Source organism: Papilio xuthus, unplaced genomic scaffold, assembly GCF_000836235.2.
Source record: "Papilio xuthus unplaced genomic scaffold, Pxut_1.1 DF826159.1, whole genome shotgun sequence".
Lineage (NCBI taxonomy): Eukaryota > Metazoa > Arthropoda > Insecta > Lepidoptera > Papilionidae > Papilio > Papilio xuthus.
The window spans coordinates 2,861,238-2,882,270 of NW_013532490.1; the positions used below are offsets into that span (position 1 = coordinate 2,861,238).

The 21,033-nt window shown below is 39.4% G+C and overlaps 1 protein-coding gene across 1 annotated transcript in view; it reads right to left on the bottom strand.

Moving 5' to 3' along the window:
• Positions 1-21,033, bottom strand: part of bent (projectin protein bent) — a 162,624-nt gene that overhangs the window by 101,208 nt on the left and 40,383 nt on the right. The window contains exons 79-124 of the mRNA XM_013319211.1: positions 20,948-21,032; positions 20,501-20,651; positions 20,096-20,204; positions 19,332-19,528; positions 18,776-18,917; positions 18,373-18,521; positions 17,900-18,057; positions 17,584-17,725; positions 17,114-17,253; positions 16,792-17,026; positions 16,328-16,534; positions 15,906-16,069; positions 15,512-15,647; positions 15,234-15,358; positions 14,846-15,002; positions 14,129-14,326; positions 13,457-13,716; positions 13,025-13,175; positions 12,565-12,846; positions 12,041-12,181; positions 11,470-11,628; positions 11,103-11,241; positions 10,800-10,963; positions 10,212-10,525; positions 9,857-10,124; positions 9,555-9,715; positions 9,196-9,337; positions 8,973-9,081; positions 8,437-8,641; positions 7,939-8,206; positions 7,553-7,713; positions 7,078-7,222; positions 6,579-6,731; positions 6,181-6,309; positions 5,559-5,749; positions 5,206-5,320; positions 4,707-4,902; positions 4,099-4,317; positions 3,348-3,549; positions 2,795-2,939; positions 2,357-2,488; positions 1,925-2,138; positions 1,459-1,612; positions 763-999; positions 417-631; positions 114-333 (exon numbers count right to left, since the gene is read on the bottom strand). Of these exons, the coding sequence (XP_013174665.1) occupies positions 114-333; positions 417-631; positions 763-999; positions 1,459-1,612; positions 1,925-2,138; positions 2,357-2,488; positions 2,795-2,939; positions 3,348-3,549; positions 4,099-4,317; positions 4,707-4,902; positions 5,206-5,320; positions 5,559-5,749; positions 6,181-6,309; positions 6,579-6,731; positions 7,078-7,222; positions 7,553-7,713; positions 7,939-8,206; positions 8,437-8,641; positions 8,973-9,081; positions 9,196-9,337; positions 9,555-9,715; positions 9,857-10,124; positions 10,212-10,525; positions 10,800-10,963; positions 11,103-11,241; positions 11,470-11,628; positions 12,041-12,181; positions 12,565-12,846; positions 13,025-13,175; positions 13,457-13,716; positions 14,129-14,326; positions 14,846-15,002; positions 15,234-15,358; positions 15,512-15,647; positions 15,906-16,069; positions 16,328-16,534; positions 16,792-17,026; positions 17,114-17,253; positions 17,584-17,725; positions 17,900-18,057; positions 18,373-18,521; positions 18,776-18,917; positions 19,332-19,528; positions 20,096-20,204; positions 20,501-20,651; positions 20,948-21,032 (8,086 nt within the window). The remainder of the gene's footprint in view (positions 1-113; positions 334-416; positions 632-762; positions 1,000-1,458; positions 1,613-1,924; positions 2,139-2,356; positions 2,489-2,794; positions 2,940-3,347; positions 3,550-4,098; positions 4,318-4,706; positions 4,903-5,205; positions 5,321-5,558; positions 5,750-6,180; positions 6,310-6,578; positions 6,732-7,077; positions 7,223-7,552; positions 7,714-7,938; positions 8,207-8,436; positions 8,642-8,972; positions 9,082-9,195; positions 9,338-9,554; positions 9,716-9,856; positions 10,125-10,211; positions 10,526-10,799; positions 10,964-11,102; positions 11,242-11,469; positions 11,629-12,040; positions 12,182-12,564; positions 12,847-13,024; positions 13,176-13,456; positions 13,717-14,128; positions 14,327-14,845; positions 15,003-15,233; positions 15,359-15,511; positions 15,648-15,905; positions 16,070-16,327; positions 16,535-16,791; positions 17,027-17,113; positions 17,254-17,583; positions 17,726-17,899; positions 18,058-18,372; positions 18,522-18,775; positions 18,918-19,331; positions 19,529-20,095; positions 20,205-20,500; positions 20,652-20,947; position 21,033) is intronic.

The window sequence follows — 21,033 nt, forward strand, 5'->3', positions numbered from 1 at the left end:
GAAAAGAAAATAGAGAGTTAAATTTCCTTTAAATAAAAAGTTAAAGTGTTTACTATCAATGTAAAAACTAGATACAAAATTGTTCAATGGTTTTTAATATAAATGTAGTATACCTGAGCACACTCCTCCCAGTCGGGTGAGAAGCGATCCTTCTTCTCGATGACGTAACCCGTGATGGGGGCGCCACCGTCGGTCTCTGGGCGGGTCCATTCCAGCTCCACAAAGTCCTTGTCGAAGTCCTTGATCTTAGGCGTGCCGGGCTTGCCGGCAACGTCGAATGGATTCTTAGCTTCAGTAGCGTGAGGTGTCGTCAGAGGTTCCGATTTGCCTTGTCTGAATAAAAAAATATTTTAATAGTATGGAAAGGTAGCAAAGATGGCGCTGCAACTAACATAAAAAATAGAAGAGAAAGTTACCTGTTAACAGCGCGCACCCTGAACTTGTACTTGTGTCCTGGCTGCAGGCCGTCTACTGGCAGGCTGGTCTCGGGGCCGAGGGTCTCTCCGGCCTGTACCCAGCGGCCCGTAGCTTCATCCATGCGCTCAACAACGTACTTCTCTATGGGTTGACCACCGTCATCCGCTGGCGGATTCCATGACAACTTAGCACCGTTAGCGTGCACGTCTGATACCTGGACACAAAAAGTGTAAATAATCAGTTCAAAAGCCTAATGTATGTATGACAAATCTTAATGAATCTGAGTACAGCGGTATGTAATAATTGCGCTTAAAATTAACTTAATCGTAGCACTGAAGTACCAACCTTAAGTGGTCCTCCAGGTGGACTGGGCACGCTGAGCACGATCACCTCGACTTCAGCGACATCTTTACCGTTGACATTCTCTGCGGTGATGGTGTACCGGCCGCTGTCAGACCTCGTGGCAGCCTTGCACGTCAGCTTCGTGTTATAGTCTGAATGCTGCACCTTCATGTCACCGTACGACTTCACCTCCTTCTTGGCTAAGAACCATTTCGTCTCCGGCATCGGTTCACCGGAAACCTGCAATGAATTTGAAATATTTGTTATTTATAGCCTCATACAATCTTTTGTTTCATAAAAAAAAATGTTTGTATTTCCATGCATTTTTTAATAATCTCATTAACAATCTTTTTTTTTAAATTACCCGTGTGTCTGTGCGTTTGTTAGAGTAATCTCCGAAATGGCTGGACCCATTTAAAGGGAACTTTTACTGGAATGTAAATTAACTTGCGACCACAGCAATGTATAGAAGTTTTACAGTTCGTTTACAAAATTACATAACTAACTCCGTTTAAAATTAGGTATAGTTCAAGGATATTTATTCCGGTGAACATCAGTCAAACTAAATTATGACAGCACAGTAGCGCCCCTTTCTCAACATCAAACATCCTTTTCGTACTACATTTACATATTTGCTAAGCGCGATAGCATTACCTCGCTCTGGCTCAGATATCTTTATTTGACTATGTCGTAACTGACCTTGACGTCGAAGGCAAACTTCTGCCCGACTTTAATCTTGATATCAATGAGGTTAGTCCTGTCAATCTTGGGCGCCATGTTGCGAGGCTTGGCCACGATAGGATGTGTACTGTCACTGGGCTCGCCCGGACCAGCTTTGTTCACAGCTCGCACTCTGCACATACAATTATGACAAACATAAGAGAACTGTCCTACTGAACATGTGGAACTAACCGTAGGTTTCTGAGACAAAATTTAAAACATACTGTCATCTCTGTTTTGTCAACGATTTTGGTCTTAGAAACCAACGGTAAAAATATTTTTCAATATACAATTCACGCAAAATACTAAACACAGTCCCTAAAGCATTAATAATTATTACAGTGCGATAGAAATAACGCTCTACAAAGTTAATAATTCTATCTCTTTCCAAACATCTATATGAAAAATCTATTAATAAGTATCAATAACAAAATGTCAAACAAACCTGAACTCATACGTCTGACCTTCAACAAGGTCAGGTACTGTCGCAGTGGTCTTGTCAGCCGGCACTTCGAGAGCTTTCTCCCAGTTGCCGAACTTGTCCTTCTTCTCCACAATGTAACCTTCGATGGGGGCACCACCGTCTTCCTTAGGCGGGGTCCACTTGAGGTCCACGTGGTCCTTGTCCCAATCCGTCACCGAAGGCGTGCCTGGCGCTCCTGGAAATGATAAAATTAAATTAAGATTTATTACCTTACAATAGATGGCGCTGTAAATAATACGGCTAACACAAAGGCTATTTATTAAGTTTTTTTTAGTTAGTCTCGGATATAATGGCGGCTAGTCGTTTTGTAAATATTTCTTTGGTTTCTCTTAATTGCAAATAACTTTATACATTTTTGCTAATTAGCGTATGTAACGTGTATGAAGATCTTACCAGGTTCATCAAAGGGATTCTTGGCGACGATACTAGTCTCGGAGACTAGAGGCTCCGACTCGCCCTCCGAGTTGACAGCCGACACGCGGAACTTGTATTCCTTGCCCGGCGTCAGACCAGTCACTTCACATTCTGATTTACAAACAAACAAATTAGTTAAATATAAAACATATTGCCTAATTGTGGACTGTTTTAAATAGAACGCCTAAATTATGACATAAAATCTCTTCCATAACGACCATTATTATGCAATTTTTAGTTAAAAAAAAGTTTGTTTTAAAAATAAAATTAACCCTTTCACAAGATTTTTCATATTTTTACTATATTGAATATTGTCCTAACACAAAATACTATGTGACCTTGAAACACACCGGTGTTGCGTTGTGTGAAACCTTGGAGCAAATTTAGTGTTAATAAACATAGTATAGCTGTACTCACTTGGCTCCTCAGAGCGTGCACAAGGCACCCAGCAGCCAGTCTCCGTGTCCAGTTTATCCACTTGGTAGTACTCTATGGGCGCACCTCCGTCGTCCTTTGGCCGCTTCCATTTCAATGTCGCACCTTCTTTGTGTACGTCTGAGATCTGTGCAAAATAAGTTGATGTTAAGTTAATAAATCTTACTTATATTATAAATGTGAATGTTTAGATCAATGGATGTATGAAGGGATCTCCAGAACGACTGAATGGATCTCGCTGAAATTTGGCATAAATGTAGAACATAGTCTGGAAAACACATAGACTACTTATTAAGTTTATTGTTAATTCCGCGCGGACAGAGCCACGGGCGACAGCTAGTTAAACATATAAAGCGTTGAAAACTTTTACAAAAATATTTAAAACTGCATTAGGTCTTTATCTATTTTTTTTAATTCCGACGGACAACAGGCAACTGCTAGTTATAAAAAAAAAACTGAAAACAGTTTGATGTAGACAACGAATAAAATTATTATTTATACTTAAAAAATACAATTTGCAGGTTTAAAAACTCACTTGTAGAGGTCCTTCAGGCTTAGTGGGTTTATCAGTGACGAGCACGTTGATAGTGACAGTATCCTTGCCGCTGGAGTTGACAGCTGTGACAGTGTACTCGCCGGAGTCGTCACGTCGCACTGGACGGACCACCAGCTTGGTGAAGTAGTCAGGAGAGTCGATTGTCACCGCCTTTGATGGACGGAGAGGCATGTTCTGATATCTGTCGAAAAAAGATAAAAAATAGGCTGATATGGATTTTTTTGTGATACAGTTTAACCTCTCTTTACCTACACATATTTTTATTAGTAATGCTTATTACTGTTGGTTTCTGAGGCTAAATTTCCCGTACAAAATATAGTGTTATGTATGTTTTGTCAAAAATAATGAGAGGGACAGCATGTTATATACAGGGATTTAGGTTTCAGAAACCAACGATTAAACAGACTGTTTTTTAATTTAACACTCAGTTTCAAGTATAAGTGACTCAGTGTACATTTAATAATTTCAGTGCGCCCCTGAGTATTTAGTTAATACGTAAATAGGATTTTTCATAATATTCGTTAAGCACAAATTTGTGATTTGTAGATACAAAGATATACTGTTTTTTTACAAAATGTAGTATATGATTTCAATAACTGTTAGCAATACGTATAATTCTTTTCAAATATCTTGGCGGCTCAAGGACACTGCGCGCCACACCTAACAATGTATTCAGCACGGCGACTTACTCGAACTTCAAAGCCGGCAAGATATCAGAATATAACTATACCTCCATTCGACAGCGGGCGCGGGCTCGCCGGTAATGGCGGCTTCAAACTTGAGCGTGGCGCCGGCGGAGAGAGTCACATCACGCAGATGACGACGGTCGATCTTTGGCGCGAGGAAGCGAGGCTTAGCCACGAACGTCTTGCTGCCTTCAGACGGCTTACTCTGACCCGCCTTGTTCACAGCTATCACGCGGAACTGGTACTCGTTGCCTTCTATCAGACTGCAAGAAAATTTTACTATTATAAGTAATTTGTATGCATCGTCAGTCTTTATGTTGTCTTAGGGTGTAATAGATTTGTTGTTAGGTATCTCCAGAAGGGCTTAACGGATCTTCATGAAATTTGGCACAGATGTAAAACATAATGTGGAAGAACACATAGGCTACAAATTAAGCATTGGAAGTGACGGTAAAACATCAAGAAACAATACTAACACCTATTCTAGAAAAGACTCGTTTTCCTAATTTAACCAGCTTTAGCAATTTTAAATAGTAAGTTTGCTGTCATACAATTTAAATGAAATTGAATCTAATCAAGTGTCAATACTATTATAGTCGTCAGACTAAAAAACTTTTCATACGATTTACACAAACATTTATGAATTTCTTACCCATTGATAGTAGCACTTGGAGTCGGCGTGTGAGTCTCCAGAGCCTTCTCCCACAATGGACTGTACTTGTCCTTCTTCTCAATAATATATCCAATGATGGGGGACCCGCCGTCAGATATCGGCGCCTCCCACTTCAGGTCCACGTGGTTGGCAGACCAGTCATCAGGTACTGGTGTTGATGGAGCGTCTGGTACAGCTGGAAAGAAGAAAATGTCTTGTAAGTATAATTATAAACTTTTTGGTTTGTATTGTCTTTTGTCTTAGCACTATTTTTCATTTCTTTTCTAGCATATGTAATATCAAGTCAAAACAATTTTTATTATGATGGATGGATGGATATTAGAAGGTATAACCAGAAATGCTGGATGGATCTTGATCAAAAATTTGGCATCGATGTAGAACATAGCCTGGAGGAATACATAGGCTACTAATGAAGTTTTTTTTTTAATTCTGCTCGGATGGAGTCACGTGCCACAGTTATATAATTTTAGCATCTTACTGAATGGATCCTTGGCGACAATAGCGCCGAATGTTTCTAACGGCTCCGACTCTCCCTCCTTGTTGACAGCCTTCACGCGGAACTTGTACTCGTGGCCGGGGATCAAACCATCCACCTAGAAACATAATAAATATTTGTTTACTTCTAATTCGTGAAACAAAAATTTATCAGGAATACATAATTATAGGTCTAAAAAAATTACTTTGTAGAAAACAGTACATTATTTCAAATTTCAAACAACCCAATGGATCTATTTTACCATTGGACCGGTGGTTTCTATGTATTGGATCACTCAACGGGAATTAACTTAGTCGGTCTGTACAAATAAAACCCTAATTATTTGTTTTGCATACCTCCATCTCAGGCACGTTGCCAAGGGTCTTGCCAACAGGCATCCATGTTCCTGTCTCTGTGTCGTACTTCTCCACCACGTAGCTTTCAATAGGCTCACCGCCGTCGTCCTTGGGTCGTTTCCATTTCAGAGTGCAGCCATCCTTGTGTACATCAGACACTTCCAATGGACCTTCAGGTTTGTCCGGTTTCGCTAGAAATTTTAAAAGTATTTTTTTATATTTAATACCAAGATCACTAACTAATTACATTTGAGTTATAGAATCAAAATTTTCATTTTCGAACAGAGTATAAATGTTTTCAGATATCTTGGCCGCTCTTAAGGTTAATTGAATTGAATTGAAACACATATGTTTGTCTTGCTCTAACGCGACTGTCGAGCGTTTTTATTAAGAACCCTTAAGTTCGCGTAAGTCTGCGCAGAACACAATATTTGGTGTATCGAGATGGGAGCCACTGCTCAGGACACCGATGGCTTTGGGCCGGCAAGATATTTGAGTAGAGTTATACAATTGCTTAATACAACTCAAAATGAAGTAGCTAGAATCCTCCGTACATATTTAAATATGGTTACCAAATATAAGTACAGTCAGCATCACAAGTGTTGTAATAAAAGTAACTCACAAGTGACAGTGATCTCCAGCTCAGCAGTATCCTGTCCGTACTTGTTGATGGCCTGTATTTTGTAGGTGCCGGAGTCCTTGCGGCGCGGACTAGCGTGCTGGTACTTGCTCAGGTATGGTACATTCACCACTATACAAAGACAAACATATGTTTATATATAGCTTGGAAAGTCACTGTAGTGATACAATTTTAGGTTTAGTATGACATATTCCTATTACAAACAATTCAAAAAGCTAAATTATCTATCATTTTATTTTTTTGAAACCCATACATACATGAAGCTAAAGATTTTAAAAAGTAATTAGATAAACTTATCCGTTTGCTTATCAACGTAATTTCTAGAATCCATTATCAAAGCAGTTTGTAAAGTATTTTTAATAGCTGTATAAAATACGTACACTTAAGTCCGTTACCGGAGGTAACAGACTTGCCGTTGAGTGTCCAGGTGACGTCAGGCGCTGGTTCTCCTGTTACCTTCACGTCTAGCGAGATGGGCTCGCCCTCACGCACCTTGATGGGACGCAGATTGCGACGATCTATCTTTGGTGCCACTGGAATAATACAATTAAATGTTATATTTCGTTCAACAATGTTTGAGAAATAAAATTTGCTTCCATCAACAAGAAAAGTCCTTAATCTTACTAATATTATAATTGGAATGTTTAGATGGATGGATGGATGTTTGATTGAAGGTATCTCTCGCAGATAGAATATAGTCTGGAAGAACTGATAGGCTACTTATTAACTTCTTATTTCGCGCGGACGGAGTCTCGGCCACCGCTAGTCTTTAAATATTTTTACATAGACAAAAGAAAACAAAAATAACATTTGATGAATCATCTTTTTTTATATTTTTAATTATAATAAAAAAATATCGAAAAATATCACAATACTCACGTCGCCTAGGTTTGCATGTGACGGACTTGCTGGCATCGCTAGGCTCGCCAGGTCCGGCCTCGTTCACCGCCTTCACTCTGAATTCGTACTCCACACCCTCGTCTAGATTCGGTACTGTGGCTTTCTCGTTGTCATTGGGCCCAACCTGGAAATAATGGCGAAAACCATCAAAATTATTGCTTTAAAAAAACTTCCCAATAAGTTTTTTGACATTTATACTTCTAATGATTATATAGCTGTTTAATAAGATTCTATATTGTTTAATAATAAAATTGGGGTGTCTGTATTGAGAAAATTTTTGTTTGTTTGTTTGTATGTCTGTTCGCAAGACCGCGTTAGTTCCAGGTAATCTCCGGAACAGCTGGACAGATATTGATGGGACTTGGACGGAAAGGTAGCTAAAGCAAGCCGGCATACTACTTTTTTTTTAATTTTTCGATAGTGAAGTCAAGGGCGATCGCAAGTAAAATCTTACCTCGCAGGCTTTCACCCACTTGGGCGAGCCGACTTCTCTCTTCTCGATAATATATCCAGTGATGGGGGCGCCACCGTCCTTGATAGGCTTCTGCCACTTAAGGTCCACGTGGTCTTTGTCCCAGTCCACCACCTCGGGTGTACCAGGTTTACCGGGCTCGTCTGAAGAAGAGAGATAAAACATTTAGAATTCATAATCGGTTAATAAATACATAATTGGTGAGCTAAAAATCCACTGTATTTATATACTTAAAGTTGTTTGCAAAAACTAATTCAAAATGTTTAAAAATGCCATCTATATTTCCCTCGCCATCGTCTCTCTTCTATATAAAACATATTATAAGAGCTATAAACGAGAATTCTTTTAATTTAATTATTTAAACTTACCGAACGGATTCTTAGCGATAATCGAATGATCGCCCTCCAGTGGTTCAGAAACACCTTCATTGTTGACAGCGGACACTCTAAACTTGTACTCGTGTCCTGGCACCAGATTCTCCACTTCAGCCTTGGGCTCCTTGGTTTTGAGTGCGGGCACCCAGCGACCAGTCTCCGTGTCCAGTTTCTCCACCAAGTAGTGATCGATGGGGGCGCCACCGTCGTCCAATGGCGCGTTCCATTTCAGCGTGCAACCTTCTTTGTGCACGTCGGAAATCTACGAACAAACATTTCGTCTATTTTAACTTGTAGAGTATAAATATTTAACTAAAGAGGATATATAAGTATATTTGCACTTAAATAAATAAGTTATGTACCGCCTTTCTTTAATAAATAATGTGACCCTAAAAGTTAGGTACAATTATTACAGATATTGCATCTAATTATATCACCAATAATCTATTCATAATTACACAACTGTATCTTTTATTTAAAGATAAAACCTACCTTAAGTGGTCCCTCAGGTTTAGCAGGCACGTCCAGGACTTTAACTTCAATAGAGGCTTCATCCCGTCCGCTGCTGTTCTCAGCTTTGAGGACGTAGGTGCCGCTGTGTTTGCGTGACGCGACCACCACAGACAACTTGATGCGATACTCCTCAGAGTCTATGGACAGGTCGTCGCGTGACGACAACCTCTCCTTGTTCTGGAACCTGAAATTACATGGTAATAGGTAAGTTTCAATCTTCATGCAAGTAGCTGTCCCTATAATATAAAAAATCGATTCCATTAGTAAAATATTCTTTTTTTTAAAAAAATCTTTGAATAGCGTCCGTAACGCCATCTTTTTGTTTAAAATAAAACTTAAATCTTACTGTAATATTATTAAAGTAATTGTTTATTAGACGGTATCTCCCGGCTACATGGATCTCGCTGTTTTTTTTAGAGGTAGACATAGTGTGGAAGAACATAAGCTAATAAGTTTTTTTTAAATTCTACGCAGACGGAGTCAGCGCGAAAGCTAATATTTGTTATAATGCTCACCAGGTCTTGGTCGGTGGAGGCTCACCGCTGACTTTAACATCTAGTCGGATCATCTGACCCGCCTTGATAGTAATGTCGCGCATATTCGTGCGGTCGATCTTAGGCGGAGCTGAAAATAATCACATATACATTATATTAGGATGTTTAAAATCAAAAGAAGACAAATGATTGCTGGTACAAAGCTTTATAGTTCACAAATGAGGTGATAAAAGAAATAACTCACCAAATCTATCCTTAGCCAAGAGATTATCTGTGGCTTGTGATGGTTTGCCGGGGCCGGCCTTGTTCACCGCCTTCACACGGAACTGGTATGTCTTGCCTTCTATCAGATCTGGAACACGAGCTTCTGTCTTGTGTCCTGGGACCTGAGAATTCATAAAAACATACAATGCGTATACGTGTACGTGCCCGTACTTGTACGTACGTGTCCAAATGCGTTCATACAGACATTCCAAAGATTTTTTTTCTATATAGAAACAAGTTTTAGGAAATAAGGCATTGTTTATCTGGTTGTATGAGGCTATGACGTCACTGGTTACGTAATTTTGTGTATTAGTTGTTTTAAATGATAACAAATGTTACCTCAACAGCTTTCACCCATTTGCCAGTATCGCGGTCTTTCTTCTCCACGATGTATGCTGTGATGGGGGCGCCACCGTCGTTAGCAGGCTTCTCCCATTTGAGGTCCACGTGTTGTTTGTCCCAGTCCTTGAATTCTGGTTTACCAGGTGCATCAGGTTCACCTGATAACGAACAAAAACATTGGTTAAATTCTGCTACTTAAGCAGAGATTTATTCTTCTTAGTGAAGATATTACATACAAAATTGAAAGAATGGTCATTAAAGTTTATTTAACGTTTCTGATTGTTTCACTATTCCCTTACCATAAGGATTCTTAGCTGTAGTAGCAGTCTCAGTGACGAGCGGCTCGCTCTCTCCCTCAGGGTTGACAGCTTTCACCCTGAACATGTAGTCCTTGCCCTCATTGAGTCCAGTGACGTCAGCCTCTGGGGTCTTTGTGGTGCAGACGGGCACCCATCTACCAGAGTCGGTATCCATACGTTCAACAACGTAGCTCTCGACAGGCTCGCCGCCGTCGTCCTCTGGAGGTTCCCATTTGAGTTTGCAGCCGTCTGCTTTGACATCAGACACCTGAAACAAGACAAATAACATTGAAATGGTTTTCAATCTGACCGAATGGTCTTGGACTTTATGAGAAACCTTGTCGTATGATCTTACTTGCAATGGTCCTTTAGGTTTAGCTGGTTTGCTAACAACGGACACTTCGATGTCCACCGTATCAGTTCCAGAGTCGTTCTTGGCTGTGACTGTGTATTTGCCACTATCAGCTCTGGTCACCTTCAGTAATGAGAACGAGGTGTGATAGTCTTTGTTCTCTATCTTCAACCTCTCCTCGGTCTTGAGAGTCTGGTCGTTGAAGGTCCATGTGATGGTGGGTTCCGGTTCACCCTTGACATCCGCTTCCATCTTGAGCGTCTGGCCTACCTTGATCTTACGTTTTTGTAGGTATTTGCGGTCGATTTGAGGTGCCACTGTAAGACGACATATTGTTTAATTTAAGTAAATTACCAAGAAAGGCAGTAATTATTTAGTTTTGAATATATAGGCTAAGGTATAGAGCATTGGTAGCTCGGGGGTTAAAGCACTTGACTTGTAATCTGGATGTCATGGGTTCGAATCCCACCATGTACCAATGTTTTTTTTTCCATTTACACACATAGGTACATAGTCACCTCAAACTTAAGGTATGCTCCGAGCCCCTCAGTGTGGACGTATGAGCTGATGACGAAACTAAGTTACACTTACAGAATCTCGGCTTGGCGATAACAGATCGACTGGGCTCCGAGGGTTCTCCAGGACCTGCCTTGTTGACAGCGATCACACGGAACTGGTACTCATGGCCCTCTTCCACGTCAGTCACGCGGCCAGTGGGACGCTCCCCGCTTGTCTTCAGACAGTCTTGCCATGTTCTATTCACAAAACCATATTACATTATATATAGGGAGTTTTCACTGTCGATAAATTGGTAAAAATTGTTTTTTTTTCAGCTCAAGAAAAAAAAATGTCAAGTATATAGCACTACCAAATGTAATTAATTTCCTTATTTACCTTCCACCCTTCTCACGTTTCTGTATAATATATCCAGTTATGGGGGCGCCGCCATCCTCCTTAGGCGGGGACCACTCGAGGTCAACAAAGTCCTTATCCCAGTTGCGGGGCTCCGGCCTGCCGGGCTTGCCGGGCTCGTCTGCAATTTGAATGATAAAATGATAGTTATTGAATGGGTAAAATTAAAACATACCAATCTTACTATTATTATAAATTCGAATGTTTGGATGGATATTTGTTTGAAAGTATCTCCAGAATGGCTGCATAGAGCATAACACGGAAGAACACTTAGGCTAGTTTTTTTTTAATTACGCGCGGACGGAGTCACGGGCGACAGCTAGTTTAATATAATATGTTATAAAAATACCGTATGGATTCTTAGCGATGATTGGTTTCTCAGTCTCCAGTTCCTCGGACTCTCCCTCCTTATTGACAGCCTTGACGCGGAACTTGTATGGCTTGCCCTCCTGCAGGCCTGCTATGTTCGCCTTACAGTCTTTAGCGGTACCGCACGGCAGCCATTGTCCTAAACAATATAAATTATGAATTAGATACAATTATAACTTGTATACTTAACATTTTAACGGACCGTGGGTTTCTGAAACCAAAATCTCTCTTTAAATCATATTCTTATCTCTGTTTTGTCAAAGATATTGACAACATGTTTTATACAGAGTTTTTGGTCTTAGAAACCCACGGTAAGACTTGTACCAAAGTTGTATCTGCGTTTAAACTCCCAAGAAGAATATTTAAGAATATTCCCCTCCAATCATCTCTATAATTAGGTAAAATTTTCCTCATTTTTAAGCAAAAGCTAAAAGTACCTATTTTCTTAACTAAATATTTAGTAATGGTCGGAACAATTAAATTATTTTATTTAAAATGTGTGATTTTAATCAACGTACTTTTTAACTTGATTTAAATTATATTTAACATACCAGTAAGTGGATCCAACTTCTCAATCTCGTAGTACTCGATGGGGGCGCCACCGTCGTCCTCCGGCTTGTCCCATGTCAGTGTGCAGCTGTTCTTTGTCACGTCAGACACTTCCAACGGACCCTTGGGTTTAGATGGCTTGCCTATAAATGATAAGAACAAAAATTTAATATCATAAGTTCAAATGTATGAATGTAATCCAAAACTACGAATCACATTTACAGTTTTTAGGGTTCCGTACCTCGAAAGGAAAAAAACGAAACCCTTATAGGCTCACTTTGTTGTCCGTCCGTCTGTCTGTCGAGACCCTTTTTTAATTGACAACCTTTTTAAATATAGAGAATGGGCTATAAATAATTAATTGATAAATAATCAATTAAATCACACATAATATTACTAGATAACTCAGTTAGGATGTACTAAAGACGCAAGACAAGATTTGTGCCTTTAAAAATTTCGTTTGTAAAAAAATATATATCTATTTTATTATAGATTTCAAAATAAACTTCTAGAAACTTCTACATACCGAGAATTGTGATCTCGACTTCAGCCTCGTCTTCACCGACTTCGTTCTTCGCCTTAATGACGTATTTTCCGGTGTTGGCGCGTTTGCTCTTCGTCATCAGGAACTTGGTGTTATAATCCACATTGATGATCTCCAAGTTGGGGCCGTTCTTCAGCTCCTCACCCTTGAAGTACCAGGTGACTGTGGCCGGTGGTTCACCGAATACTTTCACATCTAATGATACTGGCAACCCAGCTTTTACAGTCAACGGGTTCAAGTTTGTACGATCGATGCGCGGTTTCACTGGAAAAATAATACATGAAATGAACTTATGTGACAATGACTAAGAGAGAAAGAGAAAGAATTACATGTATTCTACTTTAAAAAGAAAATTGGTGTTCAATTTCTTATACTTAAATTATTAGCAAAGTTTCTGTGATGTCAATCTGGTGTCATGTTATGATGCACGGGTAGTACTTACAGAATCTTGGTTTAGCAGTATGCCAGTTGGTGTTCTCCGAGGGCTCGGACTGACCGGCCTTGTTCAAGGCACGCACTCTGAACTGGTACTGATTGCCTTCCTCCAGCTTGGGTACGGTGCCCTGACAGATGTTGCCATGGATCTCGGCGGCCTAAGGTAACATTAAATTAAGAATTGACAACTCACAAATATAAAACTTTCTATCATCAATTTTAAAGGTCAAAATTGTCAGAAACATTTTAATATGTACAATGTACTTATTAAAATAGATTTTTGGACAACTTTTGCTTAGAAAAAATATACTTATAAGACTAGATTAAGAATTATGAAAAATTATAAATTTTTTAACATTAGTTAACTTAAAATTATGCCTGTAAAGATTTATTCATAAAGTAAAATAGAAAAGATTATGCGAATTAAAAATCATCATACCTTAACAAACTCGCCCCTATCTCTATCCATGACTTCGATAATGTATCCAGTGATGGGTGCTCCATTGTCCCTGATGGGAGGCTCCCATTTGAGCTTGGCGGACTTCTCGTCCCAGTCCACAATGTCTGGCAGTCCGGGGGGCGCGGGCACATCGTACGGGTTCTTCGCCAGGATGCCGTGGTCCGTGTCCAGGGGCTCCGACTCACCTTCCTCGTTCAGGGCCTTTACCCTGAACTGATAAGTATGACCGGCTTCTAAACCTGTAAAAGGCAAACAAATTTAAATATACAGACTTTAAATGTTATTGAAGAAGTAGACAGTAACAATTTTTCTAAAGTTGCAACTAAGTTGCAAGTCGATCCATAATTTTATGTATATGTCGATAAAACAGTGTATTATATAAATTACGGTAAAACAGTCCGACTCTTTGCCATAAAAGTCGGTAAAACAGTAACTCTATAAATGGATGAGTCATTGCTTGGAAATATCAGCTTTTACTTTGTTTCGACTCAAACAGTCGAAGTACTTGACATTTAATTCTACTATTGTTAGTTCCAATCCTTACCACCATTAGGAAACCGCCAGCGCCAAAATCCAGAAAATTAAATAGTCACAAAATAAGGTTTATAACCTGTCAATGTATCATGTTAACGTCGGTAAAACAGTACTTACCAGTGACAGTAGCCTCTGTGGTATCAGGCTCCACAGTACCCGCTGGCACCCATTTTCCAGTGAGCGTGTCCATCTTCTCTACAACGTACGCGCTGAGTGGCAGCCCGCCGGTGTGCTTCGGCTTGTTCCAGCTCAACTTGACATGGTCAGCATGCACGTCGGACACCTCCAGCGGACCTTCGGGCTTGCCTGGCTTGTCTGAAAGTGGAAGATACGTCCCATTAAATAAAAATAAAAAAAAACTTGTTATGTCTTAGTAACTTTTAAACTACGACATGTTTTGGACTAAATTCTGTCTGTACCAAGTTTTTACAACATGAGTTGAACCGTTACGAAGCTGTCAAATAAATATGTAAATCAAACGTATCCCACGGGAACCGTACACATTTCCGGGATCATACGCAGCCTATGTGTTCTTCCAGGCTTTTCTACATCTACACCAAATTTCATCGAGATTCATGAAGCCTTTCTGGAGATACCTTTTCCATTCATACGTCCAAACATTCACATCTTACTTCTTACTAATGTTTAGATGGATAGATGTTTTTTTTAAAGGTATCTCCGAAACGGCTCCACCGATCTCGCTGAAATTTGGCATAGGTGTATAGCCTGGAATAACACAAAGGCTTTTTTTAATTCTGCGCAGGTGACTGCTAGTTTATAAAATTAGTAAGAAGTAAGTTTGGAGAAACTTAAATTTCTATGAGTTGTACTCACCAAGTACGGTTACTTCCACGGTAGCCTCATCCACGCCCGAGTCGTTCTCCGCCTTGAGCGTGTAGATACCAGAGTTCTTCCAGGTGGACTCGAAGATCTGGAGCTTTGTGTTATAGTCCTCGTTTTCCAACTTGACACCGACACCGGTTTCAATCACCTGGAACCAAAGAAATATAATAAATACATAGAAATAAACTTAAAAAAAACAATAGCCAAATTGTTGGTGATTTCAGCCATATGTGTATCTACCTTTGGCTCGCGACTTTATACTGACAGTATATCTGACAATCGGCCACTATTTATTTTTTAATCCAGCACGGACAAAGTCGCGGACGACAGCTAGTATTATTAGTAAGATTCTAAACATTCTTAGAACATTGTACGTTACCTTGTTGGCGAATGTCCATGTCTTCGTCGGCGGGGGCTCTCCCCTCACGTCGACATCCAGTCTGATGGTGGTACCAGCACGTACGCGGATTGCCACCATCTTGTCGCGGTTTATGTATGGTTTCACTGAAAAATATATACATATACAAAAATTAATACAATTCAGTTGTTTAACAGTTCCTTAGTGTAATTGTCTCCTACAAAATCTACACTGAAGGATTTCCTTAGTGACCATTATACTCGTTAAGTGTTGCAGGTAGTTTAATAAAATCGACTTACAGAATCTGGCTTTAGCGACGTGCGGCTGTGTCGGCTCGCCAGGTTCTCCCGGGCCTGCCTTGTTGACTGCGCGCACGCGGAACTGGTACGTATTGCCTTCACGCAACTCTGGTACACGCGCCTTGCATTCCGGCGTCTGTGAAATACATCATAAGGGTTATATTTGCTTGATATTGTAAAAAAAAAACTGGAGGAGGAGGAGTGATATTAAAGGAAATTGAAGACTAGTTCAAGTAATTCTCAAATTGATTATAGTACTAGATGACCCGATAGGTGGCGCTGCCACCATAAGAAACAAAAAAATGGGTCAAACTAACAAGCAAATATTTAGTTATTTCCCTAATATTAAAGATAATTAGCCGGTTATATAGAACTACAGTAGTTGTTACGTTACCGTGGTAACGAGTGCCTCCTGCCATTGTCCAAACTTCTCTTTCTTCTCGATAATGTAACCAGTGATGGGCGCACCGCCTGTGTTCTTAGGCGCTTCCCACTTGAGATCCACGCGGTCCACGTCCCAGTCCTCGATAGTAGGCACTGACGGCTTTCCAGGGATATCTATAAAGTAAACGACACATAAATAATTAATAAAAAAAATTACAAAGAATTTGTAAGAACGCTAAAAAATTTAAGTTCGAATTATGTTTCATTAGTTATATAAATGAGGACCTTAACATCAAGTATATACAGTTGAAATCAACTTGATATACAGTTAATACTCATATTTGACTAGGGGTACATGCGTACACGTGCTCGTTGTGGGCGTACACATATAAAGCCACGCCCTCTGTCATGCAAAGTTATACATCAACTAACCGTATGGATTCTTAGCCAATATAGAGTGATCTGTCTTCAAAGGCTCGGACTCTCCCTCCTCATTGACGGCGCGTACTCTGAACTCGTACTCCTCGCCTTCCTGCAGACCCTTGATCTCCATCTCCGTGTCGTCAGTCTTGCCAACTGGCACCCAGCGGCCGGTTGCCTTGTTCAGCTTCTCAACAACATAGCCAGTGACGGGTTTACCTGTAACAAAGTTTATATGAGCAAAAAGATTTAATATAAATATGAATAGATAAAATTAAGCATGAATCTAAACGAGTATGCTAATTCTTAGACATTAAAAATCCCAAACCACAATATTACGTTACATCGAAATATCCTCTGGTCTACTTTGTTTATAAAAAACCAAGCCCAAGTATCAAGTACAAGTGTTATCTTGAAATGGAAATTACATAATAATATTTTCCTACAAGAATCTAATAATTTAGTAAGATACATACCACCATCATCCTCAGGCTTCTTCCAGGCGAGTTTGCAGCCGTTCTTAGTTACATCGGTGACCTTGAGAGGTCCTGTAGGCTTGCCGGGAGCGGACAATACCGTAATCTCCACCTCGGCCTCGTCGCTGCCGTGCTCGTTGGTGGCCAGGATGCGGTAAGTACCCGTCATAGCACGTACAGACTCTTTGATGTCCAGCTTCGTGTTATAATCCACGTTGATCACGTTCTCTGTTACCTGTAAAGGAAATTGGACGTTAGTGTGTTGTGATAGAGTTGAATTTCGATTGTGTTATACTTATTTAACTCTAAATAAAGTATGTACCTCTTTCTCTTCTGCCTTCCACTTCTGGAACCATTGCACTTTAGGTGCGGGCTCGCCGCGGACGTTCACATCGAAGAATATAGGCTTACCGGCTCGCACTGCAAGCGCTTTAAGATTCGTGCGGTCGATGCGAGGCTTCACTGTAACAACAAGTAAGGTGTCAAAAAAAATCATATCCAAAATTTAACGATAGATGGCGCCATATTAGATAGGATATTAAGCCATATTAGGAGAAATGACTAATAAAAACTTTTTATCTTACTAATATTATACATGAAAATGTTTAGATGGATGGATAGATGTTTGTTTGAAGGTTCATCTCAAGCGACTGAACAGATCTTGATAAAATTTGGCATACACATAAAACATATTCTGGCAGAACACATAGGCTACTAATTATGTTTTTTTAATTCCGCACGCACGGAGTTGCGGGCGATAACTAGTTTTGTATAATACAAGTTGTTACTTACGAGCTTTGTGTCTGATGGTGGTCATCTTGGTGGCATCAGAAGGCTCTGAAGGTCCGGCTTTGTTGACTGCGATCACACGGAACTGGTACTCACTGCCTTCAGGTAGACCGTCCACTTTAGCTGATGTTGCTGATCCGGGCACCTATAAAATATTTGCAAAGTATATAGTAAACATCATCAGCTCACTATTAAACCCCATTAAGGAGTTTGAAGCCTACCCTAAGTTAGGGGTGACTAGGAGATTCTTTAGAGAAGTATTTCTTAGCAATAAAGTAATAACTAACTGTTTTTGTGGTATATTTAATGTGGATCTTACCTCAGCAGCAGTCTCCCAGTCTCCACCCTTGGGTTTCTTCTGTATGATGTACTTGAGTATGGGGGCGCCACCATCGTTCGCCGGCGGCTCCCATTTGATGTCAGCGCTCTGGTTGTCGTGATCCGCCACCTCCACGTTGCCGGGCTTATCCGATACATCTGTATTATGAACAAAAAAATCTTACTAATATTATAAATGCGAATGTTTAGATGTATGGATGTTTGTTTGAAGGTATCTAAAAAACGGGTGAACGTGTCTCCATGAAATTTAGCACACGGAGTCGCGGGCAACCGCTAGTACTGTATAAAAATTAACAGATTGATGCTATTTTTTTTTTCTAGTAGAAACAATCTCCTGTGAGTTTGAATATTATTAAATCTCGTAGAATATTTGGGGTAAATTAAATATATCATCATAATCTTATTACAGATTAATTATTTTGCAGATTTTTTATTTTTATTTTATATACTGACCGTATGGATTCTTGGCGAGTACAGCGCGCTCTGTCTCTAGCGGCTCCGAGTCTCCCTCGTCATTGACAGCGGTGACACGGAACTTGTACTGGTGTCCGGGTTCCAGGCCTGTCACCTCCATCTCTAACGGCTTCTTGTCACCCGCCACTCTATAGTACAAATGTTTATATAAATACCCTAATAATTACGTATATAATTTTAATAATTATGGCTCATTTGAGACAAAACAGCAAGGTTGTCTAAACTAAACAAGGTTTAAATAAAAAAATGTATGTAGTTAGCAGGGGGCGCCACTGACACCCACTGGACCACTTCACTAAGATCTATAATTTTCATGGTACGCTAGGATATACTAAATAATCCTAGATTTAATTTAACAAAAAATTATCGTGCTAAGCCTTACCTTCCAACACGGACCCACTTGCCGGTCGCAAGGTCCATCTTCTCCAGCTCGTACTCCTTGACAGGAGAGCCGCCGTCGTCTTCCGGCTTCTCCCATTTCACTTTGCAACCTTCCGCGTGCACGTCTGTTACTTCCAACGGTCCTGGAAAAAAACAAAATAGACTTAGACCAAAATAATTAAAAAAAAAACATATACTGTTTGATTAGGTACTAACTGTTCCAAATTAGCACTTACTCTATTTGTCTAAATATTGATACACAAGTGAAAGAAAAAGTATCCCAAGTTATCTACTAAGAGCTTCATGAAATTAAAAAAAAATTAAAAACATATCCAATTCTAAATTTATATAAAGCAAATAAATAATCTCTTTATAATCATCTATATAAAATTTTCATGTCACAATTGTAGTTCCCATAATCCTAAAACCTTAACCAAATATTATAAAAAAATTTATGAATAGTCAGTAAGTCTAAGAATCTGCTACTATCATTTTAATACCGCGCGATAGTCGCGGACATCAACTAGTATTAATATAGAGTTATATCATATAGTTACCTTTAGGTGCACTTGGCTTGCTCAGTACTGTCAACTCAACAGTCTCCTCATCAAAGCCATTGCAGTTCTCAGCCCGCAGTGTGTACTTGCCCGTGTCACGTCGCACAGCATTCACTATTGTGAAGTCTGTGTGATACTCTTTGTTCTCAATCTTGATGCGCTCAGTGTTAACGAGCTTGATGTTCTCTCGCCATGACCTGGAAGATTAAATGTCGATTATATTATATGTTAAGTCTGTCTCTACTCTCTTGTATTAGATATAATGCTAGTAGAACACATTGCTAAAAGTTCTTTAAGGGTTTCAGAAACTAATAGTTTATCAAACACCAGATAACTGACAGTTATGTACAGAGCCGATGAATAAAAAGTTCTAATTTACTAATCACCCTGCTATAATATTTACATATACATTATGTCTTTGTCTCGGAAAGAGGTTCAATAAGACATTTTATGTTATCGTTTTGGCAATAGAGGTTCATTCACACACACCGGAGCAGTGAGCAGGACAGATTTTATATCAGAAATAATATTGAGCCTCAAAGAATTGAAACAAGCTTAAATTTTACTTTGCACATCTTTTTTATTAAGAGCTAGTGCAAAAATATATAAAAAGAAATATTAAAACTTATTTCTCTCTGCTCAATTTTAATTGCAATAAGACTCAGCTCTGCTCCCGAGTCTATGTGAAAGAACCCTAAGAACTCACAGTTATGTAGAGAAAAAATTATTTATTTCGATTCTAAAAACTCAAATAAATAACTTACCATGTGGTCTCCGGTGGAGGTTCACCAATGACATCAACTGACCACTTGTGTGTACGTCCAGCCTTAATAATGACTGACTTGAATGTGCTGCGCTCAATACGAGGTTTCACTGAAAATTAAATCGTGTTCATTAGCATTGTCATAAATACCAATTAATATTTTTTTATGAAGATTATGAATCTACCCTCTATACTAACATACTCCTAATCTTACTAATATTATAAATGTGAATGTTTAGATGGATGTAGGGATGTTTAATTGAAGGTATCTCCAGAATGGCTAAGCAGATCTCAGTGAATATTCTCATACTCTGGAAGAACACATAGGCCACTAATACTGTTTTTTTTAATCCATAGACAGAGTCGTGGGCGCCAGCTAGTAATTTACTAAATTAGTGATACTTACAGTTCCTGTGCTTGCACAGATGGTTTTCAGTTGGTTGTGAAGCATCGCCCACACCAGCCTTGTTGTAAGCTTTTACACGGAACTGGTAGATCATCTTTTCCTTAAGTCCCTCAACCTTGTACTCCGTTTTGGGCTCTGTTAGTTTACCAACCTACGGAGGAACAAATAGATGTAGTGTAATTATTTTCTTTCTACCCTCTCAAACATTTATGTTTGGATTTATCCACTCTTTTTATGACTGTAGAAGTTATTTGTAATAATATGACAATGTTGTTATCTATTAATTGTATGAATTATGTCGAAATAAATAATTTCTCCGCTAACAAAAAATAATGGAGGGTAAGTTTGATTCATCATTTCACTCTTGATGGGTTTATTTTGCAAGTAAAAAAGAAAAATTAATATAGTTAATTTTGTAAACTGACTATTACATACTGAAATACTCACCTCTATCCAGTCAGCAGTGAATTTGTCTTTCATTTCGATCACGTATCCGAGTATCGGCCTACCACCATTATCAGTTGGCGGTTCCC